Source organism: Antedon mediterranea, chromosome 9 (assembly GCF_964355755.1).
Source record: "Antedon mediterranea chromosome 9, ecAntMedi1.1, whole genome shotgun sequence".
NCBI classification, from domain to species: domain Eukaryota; kingdom Metazoa; phylum Echinodermata; class Crinoidea; order Comatulida; family Antedonidae; genus Antedon; species Antedon mediterranea.
In genome coordinates, this window is record NC_092678.1 from 12,816,033 (window position 1) to 12,843,428 (window position 27,396).

A 27,396-nucleotide genomic window follows, 5' to 3' on the forward strand; every position below is an offset into this window, starting at 1 on the left:
GGGATGTGAGATGACTCCAGTAATGCAAGAAAGTGGATATGTAAGACATTGAACTGCTTTATTGTGGTAACACTACGTTACAAAACATTTTGTATTTGTTAGGATTTTGCAGTATTTACACCATGTCATCCGAAAGGAAGAAAGGAAGTAGGCAAATTGTTTAAAATTAAAATTCTCAACTTCACATAATCTTTTTTTAGAAAATTATAGTTTTACATTTATTTACGAGAAAACATAATATTATTACTTTTTATATGTTTTTCTTTTTGTGGTATTGTTTTATTATGTTTTTATAGACTGAACTGTTGGAAGATCATCGAGGTTTACCTGAACTGGATTTGTTTTTGGACGAGAAGTTTCTAATGAAAATAATTAACATTTTAGACAATGACTCATCGTTTACATCTGTACAAAAGTATATTAAAAAAAATTGTAATGATTTTAACAGTTTTAGGTAATAAGTCTATGGTTATGATACAATATCGAGCAATCAGTGTCACTTTTAAGTTACAATGGTTCACGTCTAACTTTGTCTATTATATGGTTCTGGTGGCAGAACACGTAAGAAAAACCGTTACAGTCTTTTGCTTACTATAATACTATAATTACTCCTATAATTAATACAAGGTCTGATCTGTTTTACTTTAGGCAAAACTTTTCCGCTTTATTCTTAATGGCTATGGTTGGTGATGATAAAACAGAATATCTATTTCAGTGAGTAATACTTAGTATATACCTAATTAATTAACGTATGCAAGAATGAATGCTAGAATTGGCAGCACTAACATGACCCTTAGGGGACAAGATGTAGTTAAAAAGTGTATTATATAAGTCCACAGTTGCAATGATTGTTTTACAATTTGAAAGTATTATTAACTAATTCTTATGATTATGTTTAATTCTAATATTTAATGTCTAATTAAGTATACTTAAACTTAAACATTTTAGTATTATGGATATGCTTCTAAGCAAACATATTGCTAACAAAGTGAAGGTCAAGAAGGTCAAGTTAGCTTTAAGCAAGTAGGTGAAGTTATTTTGTTTTTTAAAGTTAATTGTAGTACTTATCAATCGGTAATTATCAATTATTGTTCATTATTAACATTACCAACATTTACAACGTGTGTTTTTTATATTTTGTTTTTATTTCAACTATCTTTAAAGAGGTTAACCCAGTTTAGCCCAGTGGTTTATCTGAATATCTTTGATATTAATTAATATACCTTTTGTCAAGTTATGACAGTTCATGGTACTTTAGTGACTCAATGTGAAATATATTTCTTACTATTAATGAAATATAATATAGCAATTTACTTATTACAGAAACGGCGAAACTGTTATTGAACATTTGATATCTCACATGTTGGCATTATGCATGTATAAATACACAATGGTATGTAAATTAGTTGTATAACTTGACAATTAATTATAAACATATTATTGTTAATAATAACTTAATAGTGTTCTAACAGAGAAGAGAAAAAGTATTTCCTGTTAAATATTATACTTTTATTTGTGTTAGTTAAACATAATTGAGATGTTCTTTTCTAGATATACAGCAGGTACATGTATATCTTCGTATCTTCAGATAAAAAAAACGTATGGTACTGTGTATAAACATAACACTAATGTGTGTTGTATATTCTACTTGGTTCACTTAAAATTGAATTTTGCAGAAGTATGTATCAGGGCCCCTTTTGCAACTTGTAGATGCTATAACTACCAGAATAGATAGTGGTTCGGTAGACGCTGTTCATCATCATTGTCAATATTCTTTAGACGAGAACTGCCTTCTGCCAATTGATGTCACTGGAGAGAATATAGTAAGATATCTGTATATGTTTTGGAAACATTTAAGTATATAACACATAACACTGAAGCATAATTGTACTTGCAAACAATTATTTTAATAACTTCTTAGAGCGCATGACAAATAAATGTGTATATGAAAAAAAAATGTTTAAGAAGGTCAGATAATCCCGCAAATATTGAATTATTAGCCAATCCGATAAATACTGAATTTCCACACAAATTCAATAGCATTTTTTTTCTTTTCACTTTAGGATTTGAGTTTGGTAGTTGATGAAGAAAAACAAGAAATTGTGAAAGTAAACAGTTGTGATACGCTATTTCAAGTAAAACAAAAACTGTTAAATGTTATGTTTAAGGAACAACCTTTTTCAAAAAGACCCAACGTTTCACACGCTCAGTTAGGTGAGTACAGCAACAAACAAGCAATTTAATTGTATCTTGCTCCTTTATTCTGTAGATTTCAATTAAATACATAATAACCTAATTTATTTTTTAAATCTAGAATGGAGAATGGATGTAGATCAACGAATTATTTTACAAGATACCGATTTACAGAGAGAAAGAAAACTAAAAACAATTGCAGATTTTGGAGTAATATTACTGTAGTATTTTTTGTTTTGTAATAAATTAACTGTTAGAAAAATGTATTAAGCCTATAATAATAGGCTCAATAGACATAGGTTGTGTACAGGCCGGACGCGATTTTTTTTTTCGTACATAAGTTGGGGACCCCCTCATGAAACGTCACAAAATATACATGAATAATTCATCAGTTAAATTTGTTGATCCGTGTGCACCCAAGCGTATAGCAACAAGAAGTGATCTGATTACACAACAACCGCGATACGATTCTTTCTACAATAGGCCTAGGATTCTAGGTCAATTCACGTGATTGCCTTCGCGCACCTCTTCTTCACACACACGTCCACTATGCAAAATGTGTCGAGGCTAATCGACAGCTAGGCAAGACATTAAACTAAGTAGTAATTGGACATAGCCCAAAGAAAGCTTAGACCCACAAGAATAAAGAATGTGTATAATTTGTGCACTGTAATTTTTTAATTCTGCTATTTTATTATCAAACAATATGCATGTACTCAAAGGAACTTTAAAAATGCGCGTATATGAACACATGAGATGGGAAGATTAGACCCACGAGAATAAAAAATGTATTTTTGTGTAATGTTTATTGTTTAATTTTGCTGACTTATTACTCGGACTGTGTCATACCTAACTAACACACACGTCACACACACCAACACAGCTACTACTAGAATAGACATGGGTTTAGAGACTAGTAATTAGGCCTAATAGTATCATTAGAAACTATAATTTTAACACGTAATTCTTTAGTAATAAATTATATTAAAAACACCATAAACTAAAGGCTGATTATTTCGACAATCCACACAAAACGCCGCTATTCTATTATGAAATAATCGCACGCGGCAACCACAGCGGAGATAGGCCTAGAATCGTACCGCACTTGTGTAAACTGTAATCACTTCGCTATACGCTTGGGTGCACACGGAACAAGAACATTTAGCTGATGAATTATTCATGTTTATTTTGTGACGTTTCATGAGGGGGTCCCCAACTTATGTACGAAAAAAAAAATCGCAGGCCGGACGTCAGTGGACACAAGCTTAACATGACGCATGCACCTTAACTAATTAATAAAAATACTTTTCTACACCAGCACGTTAGCAAACAAATAAATCAATCACTAGTCGGATCGTAAATTTGAAAAATAATTTTTTTTTCAGATTCAAAATAATGCAGTGGTAGCGTTTGTAGACGTTTGGAAGGAAGATATCAACGCGTCAGACCAGTATGATACAATTAAGCAACCAATAGTTGCTAGACATGGTAATAATGATAATATGTATTGGTATACATACTACATTCCAATTGAACCTTACTAATATATATATATATATATATATATATATATATATATATATATATATATATATATATATATATATATATACATACTAATATATTTCAACTTTTAAAAAAAATCAGTTTCTCCTTATTTTATGTAATTATAATTGTTCAATAATAAATTAATAATATAAAAAAACAAACAATACTGTTTATAAAGTCACGGTCATTTATACTGAAGATTTCTTATTGGTATTACAACAACAAACAGCTATATTCAGCCAATGAGTGGCAGAATAGACCAATTTATTTGTTGTTGTTGTTGTTTGTGCTATTGTTTTATTATTGTCTATGATCTAACTTTACTTTTTAAGAAACTAACATCTACCAAACATCAATCAATGCAGATGGCACTTTCCACATTGTGAGTGATTCTTGTTCAAATACTTTCAAACATTTACAATCACCATTGATTGAATAAACAACAAACAATTGATATAAATAAATCTTATTGCTTATTGGACATCTGGTAATGAACTGTGAACTAAATATTCATTTAAGTAGCTTTACGCTAGTCGATAATTTGACTACACATCAGTTACTGTTGGTCGTTTAGGCGTTCTAGTTAAAAAAAATATATTTAGCATACATTGCTTATCATAACTAGAGACTTGGCAAGTGTAGTTGGTCAGTTTTGATTTTGAAATGGACTTTTTTTAGTTGGAAGGAAATGTGTACACGGGTGCTTATGATGCAATGGACGGCGAGAAGCCAAATATTGATGAATCCATCTTTGAAAGGTTAACTGAAACTAAGGTAGGAATAAATAAAAACAACATTTGTTGATTTAAACTATTTTTAAACAGTTGGTTTTTAATAGGATGCAACTTGACGTGCATATGAGACGAATCACTCTAATGTATCTTGTTATTGGTCAAACTTGTATTGTCCGTCTATTGTGACCTCGAAACTTTTTTATGGGAGTAAACCCGCTTTTATTGTTGTTCTGCATATATCGAACATCTTTGGTTTGGTTTTCCTTAATATTTTACAGTAATAAGTATATTATTATCTCTCATGTTCACAGCAAATTTACCAACAGCATGTTGACTCCATAATGAATAATGTATTCAGCTCATCATCGAACAACATCCACCTACCACTATTTGTTAAATATCTTTTTGATTTTCTGGATAACATGGCGACTAAGCATGGTGTTAGTATCAATGAATTGAAGATATGGAAAAACAACAGGTATTGAAATTGCAATACATTGTTAGAAAATGATATATTAGGTTTTACTCAAAGCTCACAATGGTGTATCTACGATTTACATCGAAGAATTGGCTCCTAAGAGGTCTGATTATTTAACATTAAAAGAAACAAGGTTAAGAAATTTAAATTATAAATATTCAAAATTCAAATTAAAAGTGTAGGCCTAATAATTTATGTTTATATATGAGCGTTTATTTCTTCTTTTATAATGAGCATTTTTCAAATTACGATACAAAATTTCAATATCAGCATGTTATTTCTTCCATTTTTCATACAATATAATCAAAATAGCAAGAAAAACCAGAAGTGGACTAGATCAATAATCATATTTTTATCCTTTTTTAGTTTAGCAGAAATGTTTTGGTTAAGCATTCTGAGAAACCCTGCTTATGTCTGTGACATTCAACAAACGCCCACTATTGATATTACTCTCGGTGTCATCTCTGCTGTTTTCCGAGAATCTTGGTCAATTGAGCTGTTTGGTTTTAAAAAGGTAAAACGCAAAAGTCAATGTATTTATTTTTGTATTGTATGGCTGCGTATTTTAATGTGCGACGACATCTTACCGAGACCGTTTAATGAATATCAGTTTACTACTTTAGCTTCTGTTCAGAATCATATTTGTTCATATTATTGTTTTAGTTTTATATTTGCACGATTTTGTTGAAATTAAGAACTAACTGTAGACCTACAGTTTGTCCAAATCTGAAATATCATAAATACACTTTGTTTAGATTATTTGGATTCGAAACCGTCACATTCGCTTCACTCTTTATTCATATAGACCACCCTACAGTTTCAAAATTATAATTAATATATATATTTTTATACATATTATATCATGCAAGCAGTTACAAGCTACCGTACTGAGTTTTAATAATTATTTTGTAATATTTTATTAGTCATTTAATTTAAAAGTCATGCCAAGTTTGTTCTTTAGTGCTTTTTTAACTTTCATTTTTTTATTTCAAAGAATTCACCAAGTCATCGACAGATGTATGTAAAAGAGATTCCACGATACCGCCAACTTGTTACTAAGTTCTATAGTGACATCAAGCATACCCCAACGTGTGATCGCATGAACGTTATCGATGAAGTAACTTCTCTTATACAGGTATGTACAAAGACTATCGATATTGCTATTTTTCAAAGAAACTAATAGGTTGAGGCATATGTCAATAATACAAACATTGAAAGAAATATGGTAAAACAATCTTTTTATTCTCAGCCATTTAGCACATTGTTTAAGAAGTCGAGTGTGTTAGTGAATCTTCATTCATTTTCAGATAAATATTTAAGAGAGGTAAATATAAATAAATTATATACAGATATTTTGATAGTGTACCAGCAGAAAAAGATTTACTGATCTATACACGTCGGCTTTACTATACTGTACTATTCAGTTAAACAAATAGTGAACAACTAGAGTATTACAATCAAAAAATCTTTCATGTATTAACATTTAAAAAAAAGCCTTCAATTTTATTATCGGATTTACCTATACCAAATAAAAATACAAAATTATTACATGTATCTTAGTAAAATAATGTGCATTTCCCGAGCCAACATCATTGTGCCCCTAACATATATCATTTGAGTAAACGTTGTATTAAATATTTTAATATTTTAATTAAATATCAGGTTAAAGACGCATTCCTTAAAGGTACAAATAGAAATGAAAGTACTGTTGAAGTTTTTACAACAAAAGTAAGTAAGTCTTCGTCGTCGTCGAAGGAACAAGCAGCGTATGTCAACTCAGGAATCAAGCAAAGTCGTCGACACAATCAGAAAAGAAGAGAGGACACAGGTGTGACCATACTTTCTGATGATACAAACGCTGGTTGTAAATAGCACTAAATAAGCTTTTTCTTTATCTTTGCAAATACGTACGTTTGTCTGATTAACTATTGTAACTATAATTTAGTTCACTAAAGATTTATAGCTACTTAAATAGGCCTATTATAAGTACCAGTGCAGATAAAAACGTTCACTGACCATATATTGTTTTTAGAACTAACCAAAAGTACTTTGACAAAAACCAGTTTAAAATAAAAATGAATCATGTGTTATTAGATAGAAAAGAAAATGTGACATTTCTAGGTGTAATTTTAAACGGAAATCTTAACTGGAAACATCACATACAGCTTATTAGGAAAAAAATGTCTAGGGCAATTGGTATACTTTTAAAAGTAAGAGAATTCTTTCCTCATAAAGTCCGTATTAGTCTTTATAACACCTTAGTATTGTAACAGCCTCTACTGTTGGGCGTAGGTTTTCACTTGAACAATCAAATAAACAATCTCAGACAACTTGTAACGCATCAAACACTTTATTCAACTCTCAATGGCGATGGCCATGGCAACTTGCCGATGTGATGAAGATCACGATAATGACACTGATGATGATCAGCTATTGAATAAAGACTGACTTTACTGATGATGATAATGATGATGATGATGATGGTTTCAACTAGAAACAAAAGATAATAACATGTTTGTATTATAAGAAGCATTTACGTTTAAATAACTCTTACGGAGCTCCAAACATAACAATAACAAACACTTCCGTGTAAATAGCTCTTGAATAGAGCCGTGCTCAATCAAGCGGAACGAGCACCGTCCGCATCACACTGGATTTCATCCCATGACAACCGCGGGAGAATTGCGAACGTTACAACATTATAAAACAAGCATGAACATGCTTTCAATCTTGGCCACAGATAGGCCTACACTCCACGCACCATTTAGACGGTGTTCGGAGTCAAATTTAACTATAATATAACTTCAATCAACTACTGCATTAATCATAATTTCTTATTATTATCACAATATTATTCATTAGATGATTAAAACTTACGTTTGTGTCTCTTCTAGATAGACCTACGCATAGAACACATTATCTTTGTGAGCGGACATATTAGACAACCTTTAATTATAGAGGGCGCTAAACTAAAAATGAGCCGTAACATCCCGGCCCCTTAAAGGCGATTAAATCGAGCCTTTACTATATATACATATGTTACGGGTAACGACAAACAATAAAGGTAATAAGTCTCTTATAAAGTTCACATAAGCCAAATCCATATATATCACTGGCAAACATCGCACAATGTGCATGTCTAATCATTTCCGTTGACTTCTAGAAGTATGATCTTAGTGATTGGTCTTACTAGAGTTCCAACCGACGTTTTCAATCTCACAGAACGCACCATTCCATCTGAATCATTCTGGAGCACCTCTATCACTCGAGCAAGCGGCCACGAGCATCGTGGAACCGATGGGTCATGAACCAAAACAATGTCGCCATTCGCAACATTCTGCTGTTTCTTACACCATTTCTGTCGCTCTTGAAGTGCAGGCAAATATTCCCGGAGCCAGCGACGCCAGAAAACATCTGCGAGATACTGAGTTTGGCGCCAGCGCCTTCTCACGTAGCAATCGTCTGCAACAAATCGTCCTGGTGGAAGGCTGGGACCTGCTCGCAATAGTAAAAGATGATTCGGTGTTAATGCCTCATTGTCTTTTGGATCATCTGACACCTTTGTTATTGGTCTCCCATTCACTATCGTTTCGACTTCACAGAACAGCGTCTGCAATGTTTCATCGTTGATTGTTTGTTCTTCCATCAGCGAGCTGAGCACCTTGCGTACTGTGCGAATGCATCTTTCCCAAACCCCACCTTGATGGGAAGCTGCCGGAGGATTGAATTTCCATTCCACGTGATTCTGCGAGAGGTATTGGTGTATCTGTCCTTGATTCCAATCATTAATGGCCGATCGAAGCTCCTTTTGCCCCATAATAAAATTTCCTCCATTGTCAGACCGGATATGCTTTGGTACGCCTCTCCTAGCAACGAAACGTCGATAAGCATTTAAGAATGAGTTTGTGTCCAATGATGACGCGACCTCCAGATGCACTGCTCTGATTGATAAGCAGGTAAAAATCACTCCATATCTTTTCAGCACTGATCTAGCATTTTTAACCTTAAATGGTCCAAAGCAATCAATCCCCACAAAGGTAAAAGGCGGGTGCGCTGGTGTAACTCTCTCGGCTGGCAGATCAGCCATTTTTTGATGTGCTGTCGGAGCATTTCTTCTTCTGCATTGAACGCATTTCCTACTGATCCCTTTGATCATTGTTCGTCCTCCTACTGGCCAGTAGATTTGCCTCAGCTCAGATAGGACATGATTGACGCCCGAGTGCCCAGTACAGTTGTGGTAGTGTCTTAAGATGAGTATAGTCAGATCACTGGACCTTGGTAGTATAATCTGATGTTTCAGATCTCCACTAACATCGGCCATACTCAGTCGACCTCCAACCTTCAATACACCATTTTCTAATTTCGGGTCCAACCTAATTAGTGGACTAGTTGACTTTATTGTCTTGCCTGTCTCTAAGCTTCTGAATTCCTCAGGATACGAACGCTTCTGGGCACGTCTGATGAGTACCAGTTCTGCTTCCTTCAGTTCATCCACTGAGAGAGGTTTCACAACTTGATTGCTTGTCCTCTTCTGTACTGTCGTTTTCTTGTGTTTAACATTCTTTAAGTTATTCGTGAATCGTAGCACCCAGCCAGTAACTCTTGACAGTGTCTTCCAACTTGAAAACTGTGAAGTTATTTCATCCAGAGTGGTGTTGATTTCGGCCACAACTAACGCTGTTACGCCCTTCACTTCGGGGTCATTCATTCTGAGGGCGAGATCGTCTGGCATCTCTGGCCACTTGGAATCATTTTGTGTGAGGAATTTTGGACCGCAATACCACATTTCACTCGTCATCATTTCCTCTGCCGTCATCCCACGGGAAGCTAGGTCGGCCGGATTTTCAGCTGAATTCACAAACCTCCATTGGTCCTTGTTTGTCCTACTTAGGATTGCCGAAACTCGATTTCCCACGTATGTTTTGAACCTGGTTTCATCGTTGCTCAGATATCTGAGCACACACGTGCTGTCGGTCCAACACACGGACTGGTCAATTTTAATTTCCTTAAGCTCTTCTCTTATCATTGTGTCCAAGCGTGCTGCTAACAGTGCAGCCTGCAACTCCAGTCTGGGAATTGTTTGAGCTTTAAGAGGAGCCAATCTGGACTTTGCTGCAACAAGGGTGCGGTTTACGTTTCCAGATTCATCCTTCTGGTAGAGATATGATGCTGCTCCGTAACTTGTGGATGATGCATCTCCAAAGCTATGCAGTTCACGACGCACTACGGTCCCAAACTCTGCAGATTTGTAGCATCGTTGAATTCGAATAGTCTCCAACTTCTTCAGATCGAATAGCCACTGTTGCCATCTAGTCTCATATTCAATTGAGATTGTTGAATCCCAATCATAACCAAGTCGACAGAGCTCCTGCATTAATAACTTTGCCTTGAGGATAAACGGTGATACCAGCCCTAACGGGTCAAATACAGACGAAACAACTGACAGTATACCCCTTCGAGTCGCAGGCTTTGTTGTTGGAGATATGGTATATCCCAAGCTATCTTCACTGACAAACCAGCGAACACCCAAGGCACGTTGCTGGTTTCCACCACATAAAGAAACTGAGTTTGAATCTCCCTTATCTCTCAGCGTGCTCACTAGTTTTCTCGAGTTTGAAACCCATTTCGTGAGGTTGAAGCCTCCTCTTGCCAGCAACTGTTTTACTTGAATGGCTATATCAATAGCACACTGTTCGTCGTCTGTCGCATATAGAAGATCGTCAACATAAAAATGCCTATCTGCTATCTGCGTGATTATTGGATCGTAGTCCTTTCCATGGTCCTTTATCGTTTTCTTCAACGCAAAGTTGGCGCAACTCGGAGATGATCGGCCACCAAACAGGTGCACTAGCATCTGGTATTCCTGTGGTGCCTTCTTCAGATCTCCCATTTCCCACCACAAGTAGCGGAGAAAGTCTGAGTCCTGTTCCTTTACCTTGACCTGGTAAAACATTTTCTCAATATCGGCACAAAAGGCAACTGGAGAGCTACGGAATCTCATTAAAACTCCAACTAATGAATTGGTAAGGTCTGGTCCCTGGTTTAACTTGTCATTTAGGCATACTCCGTGAAACTTGGCAGAGCAGTCGAACACAACCCTTAGCTTTCCCGGTTTCTGCGGGTGTAAAACTGGGTGGTGCGGAAGATACCATTTTGGAATTGATCCATCGATGACCTCCGAAACCTTCCTGGAATATCCCTTGTCCACTAACGTTTCCATAAATTCTGTGTACTTGCTGTGGGTGTCATTACTCCTTTCAAGGCGAGCCTGCAACGTTTTGAGTCGGCGTTCGGCCAATACACGATTGTTTGGTAATGTTGATGGGGAAGCCTTCCAAGGCATAGCAACATGGTAATGTCCATCCTTGTATGTCACAGATTCCTCCATACTTGTTAATGCCTGTATGTCACTCTGTGACATTGTCACCTGATCTGATTCGAGGTCATTGAACTCGATGCTGCAGAATTTTCTGAACTGCTCGTCTAGATTCCCAACAAAGCCGCATATCTTGTTTTCTTGCCAAGAACTCAAAGGGCCATTTACCACCCAGCCAAACAGAGTTCGAGTGGCATATGGACCGCCATTTTGCATGGCTCGCACTTCATAAGGTTGGTGTACCTCCGGTACATCTTGACCAACTAATAACTCTATTTCTGCAGTGATAGACGGAATATATATTCCTTGCAGGTGAGGCCACCTATCAACTTCTGCCTGACTTGCAATAGTGTTTGTTGACACTGGTATGGATTGTCTGGTATATACTCTTGGAATTTTTACTTGACTTGATCCATCTAGATTTGCCACTGATAGAGATATTGTTGTCGATTTAGTGACAGATTGACCATCCATTGTCATAAGGTTAAGGTCAACGCCTTTGCCCTTGACACCTAACTTCTGCGCAAGTGCTTCTGTACAAAATGTAATATTCGAGCCATTGTCTAGAAAAGCATAAGTTGAAATTATAGATTTTCCTCCCTCAGCCTTAACCTGGACTGGTACAACTGACAAGCCAATTCTTTGGTAGCTGCCTGCAACTGCCAATGACGTGGACGTGGCTGGTAACGAATGTGCTTGCGTCTCAGGAGGTGCTGCCTTTTGATTTTCAGCAGGCTGTGTTGTGGTATGCTCACCCTTTGGAGGAGAGACTGGATGTAAGAAGGATGAATGCTTTTCTGCACACATCTTACAAAAACTTGGTTTCGGACAAGACGATGCAAAGTGTCCCTTATTAAAACAATTCCAACAAAGCTTCTTTTCTCGTACGAATTTCCTTCTGCCATCCACAGACTTAGCCTTAAAACCAGGGCAACGCGACAGCCAGTGTTGCTCTTGACAATAATGACACGACATCTTGGGTTTGGCTGTGTCGGATGACTGAACGCTAAATGTGGTATTCGAGCGTTTGTTCTTTTGTAGCTCTGTGGTCTCACGAGATACCGGGGTTTTGCCATAAACCGGATCATTAAGCTTTTTGGCTTCTTTCTGTGTAAAGTCTACAATGTCACTGAAGCGTATGGGCCTTTGTTGATTTCGGTGAACCTCCACCACATTTCTCCAACGATCATGCAAGTATTGCGGAAGCTTCTCCATGGTCATCCTTATGTTTTCAGAGAATTCTAACACACCTAGACTCCCAACGCAGAGTGTAGCAGCCTTACATTCCATAAGGAACACTGAAAACTCATCTAGGGCCTTTGGATCATTTGCCTTGATGGGTGCCCAAGATAGCAGCTTTTTTATATATGAGTTTGCGATCACTTCTGGATCCCCGTAACGTCTTTTCAACTCTTTCATTGCAGCTGGATAACCAACTTCCGCTTCCAAGTAGGAGTATCCAATAACAATTTGTTGAGCCTCTCCTGTAGTGAATTGTTCTAAATATGCCATTCTGTCATTGTTGGTGCAGCCACTTTCTATTCGTGTTTTGAATTGTCGCATGAATTTGTTAAAGTCCATACAATTTCCATTAAACTTCTTTATTTCTAATTTGGGCTTCCTCATTTCTACTATGGCGTCGTTAACTCTTTTCTCTGGTTTTTTAGCAGCGGGTTGCTTGACCTTGTTAACCTTGGGTGACACTGCAACTGAAGGTATCCTGGCAGTTTGCTTTACGGAGGACTGGTCATCGCCTGACGATGGCCCACTCAAGCTGCTTGCTTCTTCTTCCTCCAAATCTTGACTAAGAGAAATTTCTTCAGCTTCCAGTTCTTCTAGCATCTCTTGTCTGGCCTCTGACCTTGCCATTTCCTTATCTAGAGCATTTCTCTCTTTCTCTTGCTCTAGTTCGATTTCCAACAGTTTGACTTTCTTCTCACTTTCCTGTTTTTCTTTCAGAATCCGACTCTGCTTCTTCAATTCTTCTAACCGCTTCAACTCTTCCTGTCTTCTAGCCACAGATCCCATACTACTACGAGACTTGGATGTCTTTGCCTTCCCTGCCACAGGCTGTACTACTTCCTTACTCAAGAACCACTTTTCTGCTTCAGACTTTCTATTTTCTGCATAAACAGTTTTTTCACAAAACCAATCATTGTCATGATCTTGCAGGGCATCTTCATTAAGTGTGTTGCAATATTGGTCATTAGCCAGGATGAATGCTTCATAAGAAGTCATCCACTTTGTGTATCGTAATCTTGCTTCCGTCACTGGCGGATTCTCATTCATATAGTTTCTCAGCTCCTCCGAACTCCTCTGTAGGTTCTTCCAGGCTATACCAAGAGCTTTATACTTCATTTCGGTTGCATATTCTTGTCCCTTGATAGTGGACTTGCGTTCTCGTTCATCTGATAACGCCATCGTACTTTAGAATATAAACTTGAAACTGTAACAGCCTCTACTGTTGGGCGTAGGTTTTCACTTGAACAATCAAATAAACAATCTCAGACAACTTGTAACGCATCAAACACTTTATTCAACTCTCAATGGCGATGGCCATGGCAACTTGCCGATGTGATGAAGATCACGATAATGACACTGATGATGATCAGCTATTGAATAAAGACTGACTTTACTGATGATGATAATGATGATGATGATGATGGTTTCAACTAGAAACAAAAGATAATAACATGTTTGTATTATAAGAAGCATTTGCGTTTAAATAACTCTTACGGAGCTCCAAACATAACAATAACAAACACTTCCGTGTAAATAGCTCTTGAATAGAGCCGTGCTCAATCAAGCGGAACGAGCACCGTCCGCATCACACTGGATTTCATCCCATGACAACCGCGGGAGAATTGCGAACGTTACAACATTATAAAACAAGCATGAACATGCTTTCAATCTTGGCCACAGATAGGCCTACACTCCACGCACCATTTAGACGGCGTTCGGAGTCAAATTTAACTATAATATAACTTCAATCAACTACTGCATTAATCATAATTTCTTATTATTATCACAATATTATTCATTAGATGATTAAAACTTACGTTTGTGTCTCTTCTAGATAGACCTACGCATAGAACACATTATCTTTGTGAGCGGACATATTAGACAACCTTTAATTATAGAGGGCGCTAAACTAAAAATGAGCCGTAACAAGTATTACCTCACCTTCAGTATGGTAACTTAATATTGGGAAATACATACTACTCTAGTAGCTAGATCAACTTTCGTATGCACTTTGAGGTCCAGAGAATTTGACTTCAGAAATTAGTTTAGGGTGGTCAAACAATCATATTTGGCTTGGTTACACATTTTGAAAATGTGGCGAAAGGTCAAAAGGTCAAGGTGAAAGGTCATAAGACCAAACATAAATATGTCCTTAAATCTCAACAACCACTGGTCACAACGAGGTAATTTTGGTCTTAAATTAATCGGAAGGTATACATTTATATTCAGTCTAATGGGACATTTTAGTAAAAAATGACCGGAAATGCCATTTCTGACCTTTGACCCACAACCCAGGGCATGTATGTATCTCCGTAACTACTGGTCGTAGACACTTGAATTTGGTTTTAAATTCTTCGAAATATATATTGTGTTATTTGTTACACATTTTGAAAAATGTTACAAAAGGTCAAAGGGTCAAGGTCAAGGGTTATTTGAACAAATAAAAAAAGGTACTTGTATCTCGGCAACCACTGGTCGCAGCAAGTCAATTTTGGTCTCAAAATGTTCAGAAGGCATGCATTTATATTCCATCTAATGGGGCATTTTAGTCAAAAATGATCAGAAATGCCATTTCTGACCTTTGACCCACATACCAGGGCATCTTCATATCTCTGTAAGTACAGGTCGTAGAAACTTAAATTTGGTATCAAATTGTTCGAAATATACATATTTACATTCATTGTAATAGAAAATGTGGTTAAAAGATGAACAGAAATACTATTACTAATGTTTCAAACAAAAAACATATCTACACAGCTTATCCTTGGACAGTAATGTTATGCAATAACTGATACTTTAAATTGTTTTAATTTCAAGTACTAGTTATTGCTGTCCCCGAGGACATTTTGATAGAAACGTTAAGCTCAACAGTTCTTTTCAGAATGCTAGAAGTAACTTGCCATATGTATCCGATTAAACGCCCCAGGCATTTATTGTTCAAAAGGGTTTTTAGGGGGAAAGGAGGCATCTTTATTTGGGGTATAATATGGTAACATGTATAATCAAATAAATACCACCTAGATGTAAAAAAATACTGCACAATTAATATAAAAAAGTGATAAAATTATGTCAAAATGCTTGGTAAATTGTAGATTATGGTAGTTAATGAAATGTGTTGACGTGATACAATTATTGTGTCAATGCATGTGGCGGGGTGTTTATTCCACATGGTGTTCTATTGGAGGGAATGGTGGCGTTTATTTGAAGGAATACTCTAATTTTAATCATTGTATTTCGTTTCTCAACTGATAAAAGGTACTTAATACATGATTCGTTTTCCTCTTTATGCTTTTTAACGAAATGTTTCTGTCTTTTAAAATAAAAGTGATAGATTCCATTAAATGAATCTTCTCCTCCAGGTGCCAGTATAATGATATAAAACAATGACACATCATTTTCCTGACACGATTGCACTCATAATGGATCTTCATTCTATCATCTATTTGTTTGTAACTACAAATTTGACAACAATCTTTTGCATAGTTTTAAATGCCAATACATAGTTTCATTAATATTGTACAATATGTCCAGCTTTCCTGAAAACACCCTTGTGTACTGTAGTACAGTGTTGTAGTATGATTTTATCATGATAAACTTCTGATGCTTTTATTGTCAATGCATTCAGTACCTAAAACATGTCAAAGTTTCTAGTGGTATTGATAATAAATCTCCAGAAATATATATTGTTTTATTATCTACACTGGGAACAGACGTGTATATGTATAAGTTTTGTCGTTGACATTCAAAACTATTATGCAACAGTGTTACGTAATAATGACAATGACTTGGTCTATTATTGTGGTCTCCGATACCTTTTATTACATGATTGTACTTCCACCAGGATAGAATGAGGTTTAATCTCGTTATTATTCTTATTATATATATATATATTTTTTTTTCATATATATATCTGGGGTGTATTTATTAGATTATACATGTTACTATTATTACACCCAACAAAATAAACGCCTTCCCTGAATAAATAAATGCCCGAGGCTTTTATTCGGGTAACTACAGTAAATTACTTTTAGCATTCTCAAAATGTTAACAATACTTTCTAGCATTATTATAAGCAAAAGTACAATTATTACAAACAGTAAAGGATTTGTTTTAATTCCTATAATGAAATTATTAAGCATCAATTATTGCATAACATTACTGTCTAATGATAAGTTGGGTAGATATGTTTTTCATTTAAAAGATTAGTAATTAATAGTATTTCTGATCATCTTTTATCCGTTTCTGTTAGAATGAATGTAAATATGTGTATTTCTAACAATTTGATACTAAATTTAAGTTTCTACGACCTGTACTTACAGAGATAAGAAGATGCCCTGGTATGTATGTCAAAGGTCAGAAATGTCATTTCCGGTCATTTTCGACTAAAATGTTTCATTAGACTGAATATGAATGTATACCTTCTGAACATTTTGAGACCAAAATTTACTCGCTGTGACCAGTGGTTGCCGAGATACAAATACCTAATTGTGTTTATTCATATAACCCCTGCCTTGACCTTTTGACCTTTTGTAACATTGTTCAAAATGTGTAACAAATAACTAAATGTATATTTCGAACAATTTGAGCCCAAATTCAAGTCTCTACGGCCAATAGTTACGGAGATACAGACATGCCCTGGTTTATGGGTCAAAGGTCAGAAATGGCATTTCCGGTCATTTTCGACTAAAATGTTTCATTAGACTGAATATGAATGTATACCTTCTGATCAATTTGAGACCAAAATTACCTCGCTGTGACCAGTGGTTGTCGAGATTTAAGGACATAATGGTGTTTGATCTTATAACCTTTGACCCCGACCTTTTGACCTTTCGCCACATTTTCAAAATGTGTAACCAAGCCAAAAATGATTGTTTGACCACCCTAAACCAATTTCTGAAGTCAAATTCTCTGGACCTCAAAGTGCATACGAAAGTTGATCTAGCTACTAGAGTATACAGGAGCACGTTAGAAGTAATACTAAAACTCCAAAAGAGAGCTGTAAAATGCACCTTCTCTAAATCCAGACAAGTCTCAGAGCCACTGTTTAAGAAACTAAAAATATTAAACGTTTATGATATTTACAAAGTCAACGTCATAGGATTTATGGCAAACGTAAAATTCAATGAATCACCACATCACATTTTAAATATTTTTAATTACTGTGACAGTATTAGGCCTACTCATAACCTCAGAACAGAAACTGAATTCGAAATTCCCTTCACAAGACTAACTTGCAGTCAACAATTTATACACATATATGGACCAAAATTGTGGAAATAATTCACTTGTAATGGTGGTAATAAACCGGTTATCTTAAAGAAACAAAATAAATGTATAAAAAAACAGTTAAAAAAATACTTTTTATCACTATATGCTGATTAACAGCACCTTTGTTTATTTAAGTTCTATATACTGGTTCTTATGTAAAAGGGTCCTACAAAAAAACGAAGCTACAGCTTTTTTATGCAGGATCCCTGTTTTCAGTTGTACTGTAATTATGATGTACTGTAATTGATGACTAAATAAATGTGGAATAAATGAAATGAAATGAAATAAGAAAATGTGTATAATAAGCTTTTGACCAATACTAATTAACATTAAATTACATTTATTAATAGTACAGGCTATATGTGACATTTATCCTATGTAACCTTGAAAAAATTCTAATAAAAGGTCTTTTGGTATTTCCTTGTAGCTTTAGGTGTGAATAAATACAAAAAATTTTTTGCTGCCTTCTAGTTGCTGCGTTAGTGAGATATTGAGGGTCAAAGGTCAGTGACCTTTTGTGGCATTTGATGGCTCATAACTCCTCAACTCCTGGGTTTAAAAAGACAAATGTTGTGCCTACATCTATGTTTTAGTGGTCAAACAACAAAATAAAGTTTTTGCAAATTTCGGGTTACTTGTGCCATTGGTCAGATAGTCGGGTCAAAGGTCATTGACCTTTATTCATTAATAACTACTGCTAGTCTAGGACCTTGGTAAGATTTGTATGCATTTAATTTAGGAGAGAATATCTCAACTGTTATAGGATAATTAGACCCCAAGGAACAACATGGGATATGTGCCAAATTCGTTATCTGGGGCGAACATGCCCAAAATCGGGGTCAAAGGTTAGAAATGTATGGTTCTTATATCTCGACAACCACTTGTCATACAGATTTGCTTTTGGTGTCAAATTGTTCAGAATATACATATTTATATTCAGTCTAACACAACTTTTACCCCAAAAAATGACCGGAAATTCTTTTACTGACCTTTGACCAAAAAATGACCAAAAAAACACATTTTCGGGTTAAATTATTCCATAAAATGTCAATGGACACACTATATGGTATAAAATGAAAGCATATACAATATGCTACCCATTGCTACCCAACTTGTATTAAACATTTTTAATTAGGAATATAACTTTATGGAAAATGTGCATAATTGACTTCAGCATTTAGAATTATTATTAATTTATCTTTATCAACTGGTACGAACTTTCCTGATGATTTGAAGTTGGGTCTAGTTACACTTATTTTAAAGACGCCTTCACATACTTGCATGGCAAATTTTCGATCTATTTCTAATGTCGCTTTCTTATCTAAGATCCTTGAGAAATGCGTTGCTTTAGATCTCATACATTTTCTTGACGACAATAATCTGTTCAACCCTCTTCAATCAGCATATAAAAAGCGCCACAGTACAGAGTCAGCCATTCTCAAGGTGCATAATGATATAATTTTAGCTCTGGATAAAGGTAATTGTCTTTTTTCTGTGTACCTCGACCTGTCGGCAGCTTCTGATACCATGGACTATTCCATTATTATTGCAAGACTTTCGTTTATTGGTATCCGTGGATCTGCTCTAAATTAGTTCAAGTCATATTTGTCTTCTAGGAAGCAGCAGGTCCAGATTGGTAATGTCAAATCCGCCTCTATCGACCTGAAATGCGGTGTTCATCAAGGATCAATACTGGGTCCAGTATTGTTTTTAGTTTACACCTCGCCCATGAGTGATATCATTAAGAGACATTGTGTCCAATATCATGTGTACGCAGATGATACATCAGCTTTAATTCAGCAGAGTTTAATGAGGCGAAGTCGGTTATCGAAGCTTGTGTTGTTGATGTTCAGGATTGGCTAACTAAAAACATGCTCTTTTTAACCCTGGTAAAACAGAAATCTTATTTATTCATTCAAAACACTTCAAGAAATTGGCCATTGCTAGAAACATCAATCACATCATCGTTGGAGGTTAGATATATCGGAGTTGTATTTGACTCAGCAATGATTATGTCCAGACATATCAACAACATTAGTAAATCTGATACCTACCACCTTCGTAACATAAGATCAATTCGCAAATCCTTAACCCACTCCTCGCTTATTAAACTTGTCCATGCACTAATAACATCACGGTTAGACTACTGCAATGCCATTTTGTTTGGTCTACCAAATAAAGAACTTAATAAACTACAACTAATTCTTTTCTTTTTTATACCAAATTTCATTACAACGCTAGAATTATTTCACCCAAAATAAACTTACATTAATTTATACTCATTTTTGTCTAAATTTAATAAAATATATGCATATTTTCCAAAAATAACATCACATAATTATATACAAGTTAGGTAGCATATTGTATGTGCTTTCCTTTGATACCAAATATGTCTTTTCAAACATTTGAATTATTTAATATCATAAATAAACCAAAATAAATTATCTGGTAATGTATACCCATTTTTGTCAAAAAGCAATAAAATATGCACATTTTTCACCAAAGTAGCATCATAATTACAGATTTGTATTAAAAGTTGGATAGCAATGGATAGAATATTGTATGGGCTTTTATTTGATACCAAATAGTTCTTCCAAACACTTATTTAAAATTATTTAACATTATATAAATAAGCACAACAATTACGCTACTAAATATTCATTTTTTGTATAAAAGTAATCAAATTAGGCACATTTTCCATAAGATTAGATTCCTAATTAAAAAATGTTCAATATAAGTTGGGTAGCAATGGGTAGCATATTGTATATGCTTTCATTTGATACCATACAGTGTGTCCATTGACATTTTAAATAATAATTTAACCCAAAAATGTGTTTTTTGGTCAAAGGTCAGTAAAAGCATTTCCGGTCATTTTTTTGGGTAAAAGTTGTGTTAGACTGAATATAAATATGTATATTCTGAACAATTTGACACCAAAAGCAAATCTGTATGACAAGTGGTTGTCGAGATATAAGAACCACACATTTCTAACCCTTGACCCCGATTTTGGGCATTTTCGCCCCAGATAACGAATTTGACACATATCCCATATTGTTCCTTGGGGTCAAATTATCCTATAACAGTTGAGATATTCTCTCCTAAATTGAATGCATACAAATCTTACTCAGGTCCTACACTAGCAGTAGTTATTAATGAATAAAGGTCAATGACCTTTGACCCGACTATCTGACCAATGGCACAAGTAACCCGAAATTGGCAAAAACTTTATTTTGTTGTTTGACCACTAAAACATAGATGTAGAAACCACATTTGTCTTTTTAAACCCAGGAGTTGAGGAATTATGAGCCATCAAATGCCACAAAAAGGTCACTGACCTTTGACCCTCAATATCTCACTAACGCAGCAACTAGAAGGCTGCAAAAATTTTTTGGTAATTATTGACACCTAAAGCTACAAGAAAATACCAAAAGACCTTTTATTAGAATTTTTTCAAGGTCAAACTATATATAGCCTCTACTATAAAGTAAATATCAATATTTAATCAAATGGTATAAATAAATATATATTAAAATACGCAGAAATCCAGTTTCAATATGCATAATGTAATGTAATACATTTATTTTTTTTCAAATATTACCATATATTAATAATAATTATATAAGTGCTTCTAAGGTTTATAAAATGAAAGTTAGTGTATGTGTCATCCACACGCATGCGCAATTCAACTTAGGTAGACTGCAAGACACATCTTATTCTCCCACATTTATATTTACTGATGCACAAAATATTAGTCATCTCTGTAAATATTAAACAATAAGTATTTTGAATTTGAGTAATATCGATATTTTTTGCGTGGCTATAAACATACTAGCCTACTATTATTCATTTAATCACGTGACAACACATTCATTTGATATATAATTAAAGATCACAATTAAAAATGCTTGCTGTTGAATATGCCATGTAACATAATAGGTATTCAGTTTGACTAAAAATAGGATAAACAATTTAAAGCAAAAAAAAAAAAATGGCTGCCAGCCAGTGGGTTTCGGTTACATTTAACCGTTTAATTCGTCTCTTTAAAAGTAGAATTGTTTTGTTTGTTCGTAAGTGAATAACTTGATTAAAACTTCAAAATGGCCTATTCAAAGTCTGAGTTCACGTTTTTTGGGGTTAGGGTTAATAAACAAGATTTATTATCAATTTTGAATCATATATATTACCAAATATTTTGTTATTGACTAATATTGCTTTGCATTTATAAAATACTGTACATCTGAATACAAATATTGCTGAAAAATACCTGCTACATATCATAAAAAGAAAGTGCCAAATATTTCAATAATAGTTATTAGTAATAATATATATATTTTCGTTTAACAAGGTGATAAATTTCCTAAATATGTTCTAGTTTCAATATTTAAATACGCAAAATGCAAATATCATAAATACTACATTAAAAAACAATAATGAAATTGTAAACATAGTTAAATTTTGAAAATACAACAATGGACAAATCGTAATAATTGCGACGCAATTTGAGACGCTAACTTTTAGCAGCAGTCTGTTTTCATTTTCACAACGTTGTTATACTTTAGGCCGCTGTCATCATCTGTTAAAGAGATAGAAATTACAATTGTTATTATTACATAATACCATAACTTATTATATTATATGGAATTATAATTATATTATTATGTTTATGAAAATGAAAGAAGTTTTTAATATTAGTATTTTTATATATTTTCTTATCATCCTAAGGATGAACATATTGCACACAACGTCTCACACTTTACGAATCATTACAACTCGAACATATTGCACACAACGTCTCACACTGTACGAATCATTACAACTCGAACATATTGCACACAACATCTCACACTGTACGAATCATTACAACTCGAACATATTGCACACAACGTCTCACACTGTACGAATCATTACAACTCGAGATGCTTTGACCAAAATTAAATATTACGCAGTACTTAAAATAATATAGTATTTTTAGTGTATTTCCACATGGATATACTGGCAACGCATTCACAAGCATTTAAAATGAGCTAGCACTTTTGATTTGTCAAATTACTTGCGTTGTGCGTAAGTCTTTGCATTGCGCACCAACCATTATATCATTCTTAACTTGTCGTAAGCTTCATAAAAACTTGAACGGACGGAAGTCTGCGTCGTTTTATTAATTAATGGAAACATTAAACAAAGAATTGACAGGACTTTGTCCGTAAAAAGAAAAACATGTAAATGTAGCTGTATACGGGACCTATTTTTAGTGATAAAATTAAGGTAACAATAATAACTCACATAGCCAGTTCCCCTCATTAGATCCAGCAGTCTTGAAATCTGGCAACGTTTTTGATGAGTCCCACTTGTCCTTACCGACAAACTGCCAAGTTACTCCATTATCTTTACTGCGCATGTAACTGCGCATATCCTTGTGAATTCCATAGATATGCCCTTTGGATTGGTCCGAACCAATAACGTTGTGGAGGTACATTGGCAGTGCTATTGACGAACAATGTAAATTATGTGTATTTAGGTTCAAAGAGAGAGATTTAAACGCAATTTATCAAATTCATTTCACTGAACTAAGGTGAAGGCGAACCTACTTTGGATTTTCGCCGATTAAAAAAAAATGGATATGGTTTGAGGCGCTTCTGCTCTTGATTCGATATAGGATAGTGGTTTTTGGCAGCTGAAAGTTTTTAAATGTGTAGAGGTCCATGGTTCAGTGCTACCATTGGGGTTAAAAAATATTAAATCATTAAACTCACCTTTCCATCTCCCGTTTGGTGGATCATCTTGTACATAACAGGACGGAACAAACTTCTGGGATAGACGTCCATATGAAGGATTACAAGCAAAAATGATGTAATTAGCTGGATCGTTCAATTTCTTAGTTATTACAAAACCCCGATCATAATAATCTGTCAACATAAAAATGCAATGTGGGCAATGTATGAGTTAATCGTTGGTTCTTGAAATAAATTTAAATAATGATACACGTGCTATACATTGCAGTAATAACTGATTTGCATGGTATTTAAAAAAATCATGTGGAATATAAAGTTACTACACAAAGACAAGTTCACACATCACTGCATAAAACAAATGTATGGCATTGTATATTAAAGCTCTTTCTATTAGTGGTAAGTGAGTGTGGCATTGCTAATAATCGCACGTGCAGGCGTCAACACTAAATACCCAGACTTGGAACGTAGTGTTTTGGATGTTATCAATTATGGCCCCCGTAAAAAAATTCAAAATATTAACTGATTTGTTTATTAAAGAAAGTACCTGAAACTGGACAGTTACTAGAATCTCTGACACACACAGTATGCTTTCCGTCTTCGCATTTATGGGCACCAGCTACACAACAATCGCACTGGTTAGATCCCAAGTCGTAATGGCAGACACATGTCTGAGTATTAGCCCACTTGCTGTATCTCATCACAGTTATGTACTCTTTTTTATTTTGTGGTTAGAGTTCAATTTGGTTCCATTTTATTGGACTACACTATTGTAAGAACGTGGTGCTGGTTTGTAGGCCTAAACACTGTTTTACTAAACATTGAATTGATTAAACTAAGAATACTCAAATAAATCAATGGATCAAATTTGTTTATATAAAATCTTGATTTACTTTGAAACGACCAAATTTGGCGCTTTTCAAATTCATTAAAATACAGTAGCTATGTATTCTTTATACTACCTTGAGGCATAGAATATTCACAAATGGCTGGTAAGATAGCGGTACACTCCATAATGTCCCAGTCTCCAAGATCAGTACTGACGTCGTCTCTTGCGTCATAGATCTCTATATAAGCCGCAGTTCCACAGTCTTTATTCGAGCTTGTCCCGGGTCTGTTAGGTAGCCATTTTGTATATGACGCTGATGAACCGTCTGTCCACTTGAACTCATCACCCTGTGTGAAAGTTCATGGTATACACTAAAATTGTTTTTTAAATTGTTAAAATAATTGTTGAATAAACCCACCGATAATAATGAGAAATTTCAGAACACCGTTAACGTAGTAAATGACAAAAATAATGTTTAATTTGTCGACGAACATGATAGGACACTAGCCCAATTGCAATCTGATACATTTACACATCCAACTAAAGTAGAACCCCTTAACTTACAACCTTACATTGACTGTGTAGAGAATAACATGGGATTAGCAGCCCCATTCCAAATGAAAGAAGAACAAATTAAGGAACAAACTAATCTAATCATGACAGCACCTAATGATTCTAATATTCTAATTCTAATATATATATATGACATTAAACCGAGGTAGATTTAAAGCAGGACATTTCCAAGTTTTAGTTTCGTATTCTAAACTGACATCAGCCAAACGTAACACCGATAATACAAAACACGAACCTAATGTTCGCAAATTTTGGTGGAATATTGACGACAGATATAACGATACAGATAAATTGATTAAAGAGATTATTAATAATAAACAGATACCGATAAGTAGATCGCCAAAACGATTCATAAAACGTTTGTATGATGCAACAAGTTACTGAATTAATTTTTTTGGCAAGATTTTTTTTTAAAAATTACGACATTTGCTAAATTAATGATAGCATAGTCTACGTATTTGATTAGATTTGTTTAGTAATGATGTGATTTCAGTTAAAAGAGAATTGAATTTATGTTTAAGTATTGATTTTGTAACGAGTTTTTTGATAAAGATTAATTTTGAATTTTGTCGACCGATCGAAATCGTAATTACCTGTGAATAAAAATGCTTAAATCGATAAAGTTGTGACGATAACAATATATTGTGAATAAGTTTGTGTTTCATATTTTGAGTCAATTATTGATTTTAGGCTAATCAGCCACAGTTTTCTTGAGTTTTATGTTTTGATTTGATTGATTTATGTTTGAAGGCCATTAGAACGCGATGAGTTGTCGCACGATCTGAGGTATGTTCAATGTAACATATTATTCTATACGTTTTGTATTTTTATTTTTAACCGATTTTTGTTTGATTTACGCGAATCCCGTTATTATAGATTAGAGTGCATAATTAACAAGATAATTAACGACTTCGTGACCGATGTTCTTTAGTGAAACCCCACCGTTGTGATGTCTTTATTTCGGTAATCCGAGTGTAGCATGCCTCCAAAGCAACGGACCCACAATGACGTCGATCTTGAACAACACTTTCGTTTTTTATACATTTTTTTCCAATTTTGTTTTATGAATTCCTGAATTTTATACAAAATTCACTTTTTAATTTTAATTTTTTTTAAGAGAGAGAAGAGAGAGAGAGAGAGTGAAAGTGATAAGGTTACACTTCAGAGTCAATGGTTTTGGCTAACTCAATTTTGCTTATATGTATAATAATGTTTTTTTTCTTTTATATAACTTTAATTTTGCATGCCACTAATATAACCATTTTTATATTTTAAATAAATTAGGAAAAAGAAGGAGACAGAGGGATGTAATGCAATGATATACTTTTATAATTAAGAAATCAACCTTTGTATTAGAATTCAACTAAGTTCACGAACTTGGCCCGGAAAGACCAGAGGAGAAATTATCCAGATGTTTTAATGTTCATTTAGTTCATAATTAAATCCCAAAAGTAAACAGTTTATTTGACCTCTCTAACCGTTCCCATCGTAAAACAATTAGATATTGACAGTTTTTAGCAAAGATTCAACAGGGCCATTTCATCATTGTAACCTCCCCAGATAAGATCAATCATTCCCACTTAAACACCCCTGGATCAACTTAGGACCAATCATTAGCTCCAGAAATGATGTAATGACATATGCTAATGAATCGAAGCCAATATACCCCCAAGTTTCCGAAGAGCCCAGACACACCTCACAGCTACTTCTCCAAAAGCAGACCTACACACCTCACACCTCACCGACAGCATCACCGTATCCTCTGTTCCTGTTTCTATATTGTATTGTATTGAGTATATAACGTATTATTGAATAAACAATATATGTGTTACTACATTCAAGTTAGTAGAGTCTTCATTACAAGTCAGAAACCTCATAACACCATATTACACTAGTAGTATGAAACGTGTAATAATTTCTACTTAAATTCACGTCATTCGATTAGCCATGATATATCTTCAACAATACTTCTTTTATTACATCGTTTTGTTCATGGTATCGTTTTTAAACAATTATTATCCTTTAAAAGTAATAAATATAAAAATATAATAATATAATATAATACATACTCCAACGTCTTTCAAACCAATCCAATATCTGTAAGGAGATTGTATAGAAACAAGGCCCCGAAGAAATTGTTGTTCAAAAGCATCTTTGATCGTGACTAATTGCGCATTGTCTGCTTCACAGGCCGCCTTTGCTGCATTCCAAGTTTCTAGCGTGTCGTTGAACACTCGGTAACACGTTTTCTTGTAAGGTGTATAACCAGGTCGACATACATCTTAGATTTTAAATTTAATAGTATATTAATTCACTTCACAAAATGATCGGTATTTTCTCTAAAAATGACATTATTACTATAACATCATGGGCAAATTCCAAGATTATAGCGTTACATATTATGTATCACATGTGACGCCTTTTAGTGC

At 34.5% G+C, this 27,396-nt stretch overlaps 3 protein-coding genes across 3 annotated transcripts in view; 2 read left to right on the forward strand and 1 right to left on the reverse strand.

Moving 5' to 3' along the window:
- Nucleotides 1-27,396, forward strand: part of LOC140058184 (plexin-B-like) — a 161,059-nt gene that overhangs the window by 17,624 nt on the left and 116,039 nt on the right. The window lies entirely within an intron of this gene.
- On the forward strand, nucleotides 7-7,275 carry LOC140058798 (plexin-A4-like). Its single transcript, XM_072104540.1, has 16 exons — nucleotides 7-40; nucleotides 297-415; nucleotides 649-714; nucleotides 949-1,023; nucleotides 1,324-1,393; nucleotides 1,677-1,823; nucleotides 2,064-2,214; nucleotides 2,315-2,403; nucleotides 3,579-3,681; nucleotides 4,074-4,123; nucleotides 4,420-4,515; nucleotides 4,787-4,953; nucleotides 5,320-5,467; nucleotides 5,948-6,088; nucleotides 6,203-6,277; nucleotides 6,616-7,275. Exons 1-16 carry the CDS (start codon nucleotides 11-13, stop codon nucleotides 6,823-6,825), a joined length of 1,737 nt encoding a protein of 578 aa, XP_071960641.1. The 5' UTR covers nucleotides 7-10; the 3' UTR covers nucleotides 6,826-7,275.
- Nucleotides 22,333-24,268, reverse strand: LOC140058665 (uncharacterized). The gene is made up of 4 exons (XM_072104359.1): nucleotides 24,113-24,268; nucleotides 23,590-23,742; nucleotides 23,120-23,320; nucleotides 22,333-22,412 (listed from the first exon to the last, which is right to left on the reverse strand). The coding sequence occupies exons 1-4, from the start codon at nucleotides 24,264-24,266 to the stop codon at nucleotides 22,354-22,356; spliced, it is 567 nt and encodes a 188-aa protein (XP_071960460.1). The 5' UTR covers nucleotides 24,267-24,268; the 3' UTR covers nucleotides 22,333-22,353.

Coding starts and splice junctions, on each gene's coding strand:
- LOC140058798 (XM_072104540.1), top strand. CDS start 11: ATGACTCCAGTAATGCAAGAAAGTGGATAT. Junction 1,024..1,323: donor GTCAAGTTAGCTTTAAGCAA/GTAGGTGAAGTT, acceptor TACTTATTACAG/AAACGGCGAAACTGTTATTG. Junction 1,824..2,063: donor ATGTCACTGGAGAGAATATA/GTAAGATATCTG, acceptor TTTTCACTTTAG/GATTTGAGTTTGGTAGTTGA.
- LOC140058665 (XM_072104359.1), bottom strand. CDS start 24,266: ATGAGATACAGCAAGTGGGCTAATACTCAGACATGTGTCTGCCATTAC. Junction 23,743..24,112: donor TAGTAACTGTCCAGTTTCAG/GTACTTTCTTTA, acceptor TTATGTTGACAG/ATTATTATGATCGGGGTTTT. Junction 22,413..23,119: donor TAATGAGGGGAACTGGCTAT/GTGAGTTATTAT, acceptor TCTCTTTAACAG/ATGATGACAGCGGCCTAAAG.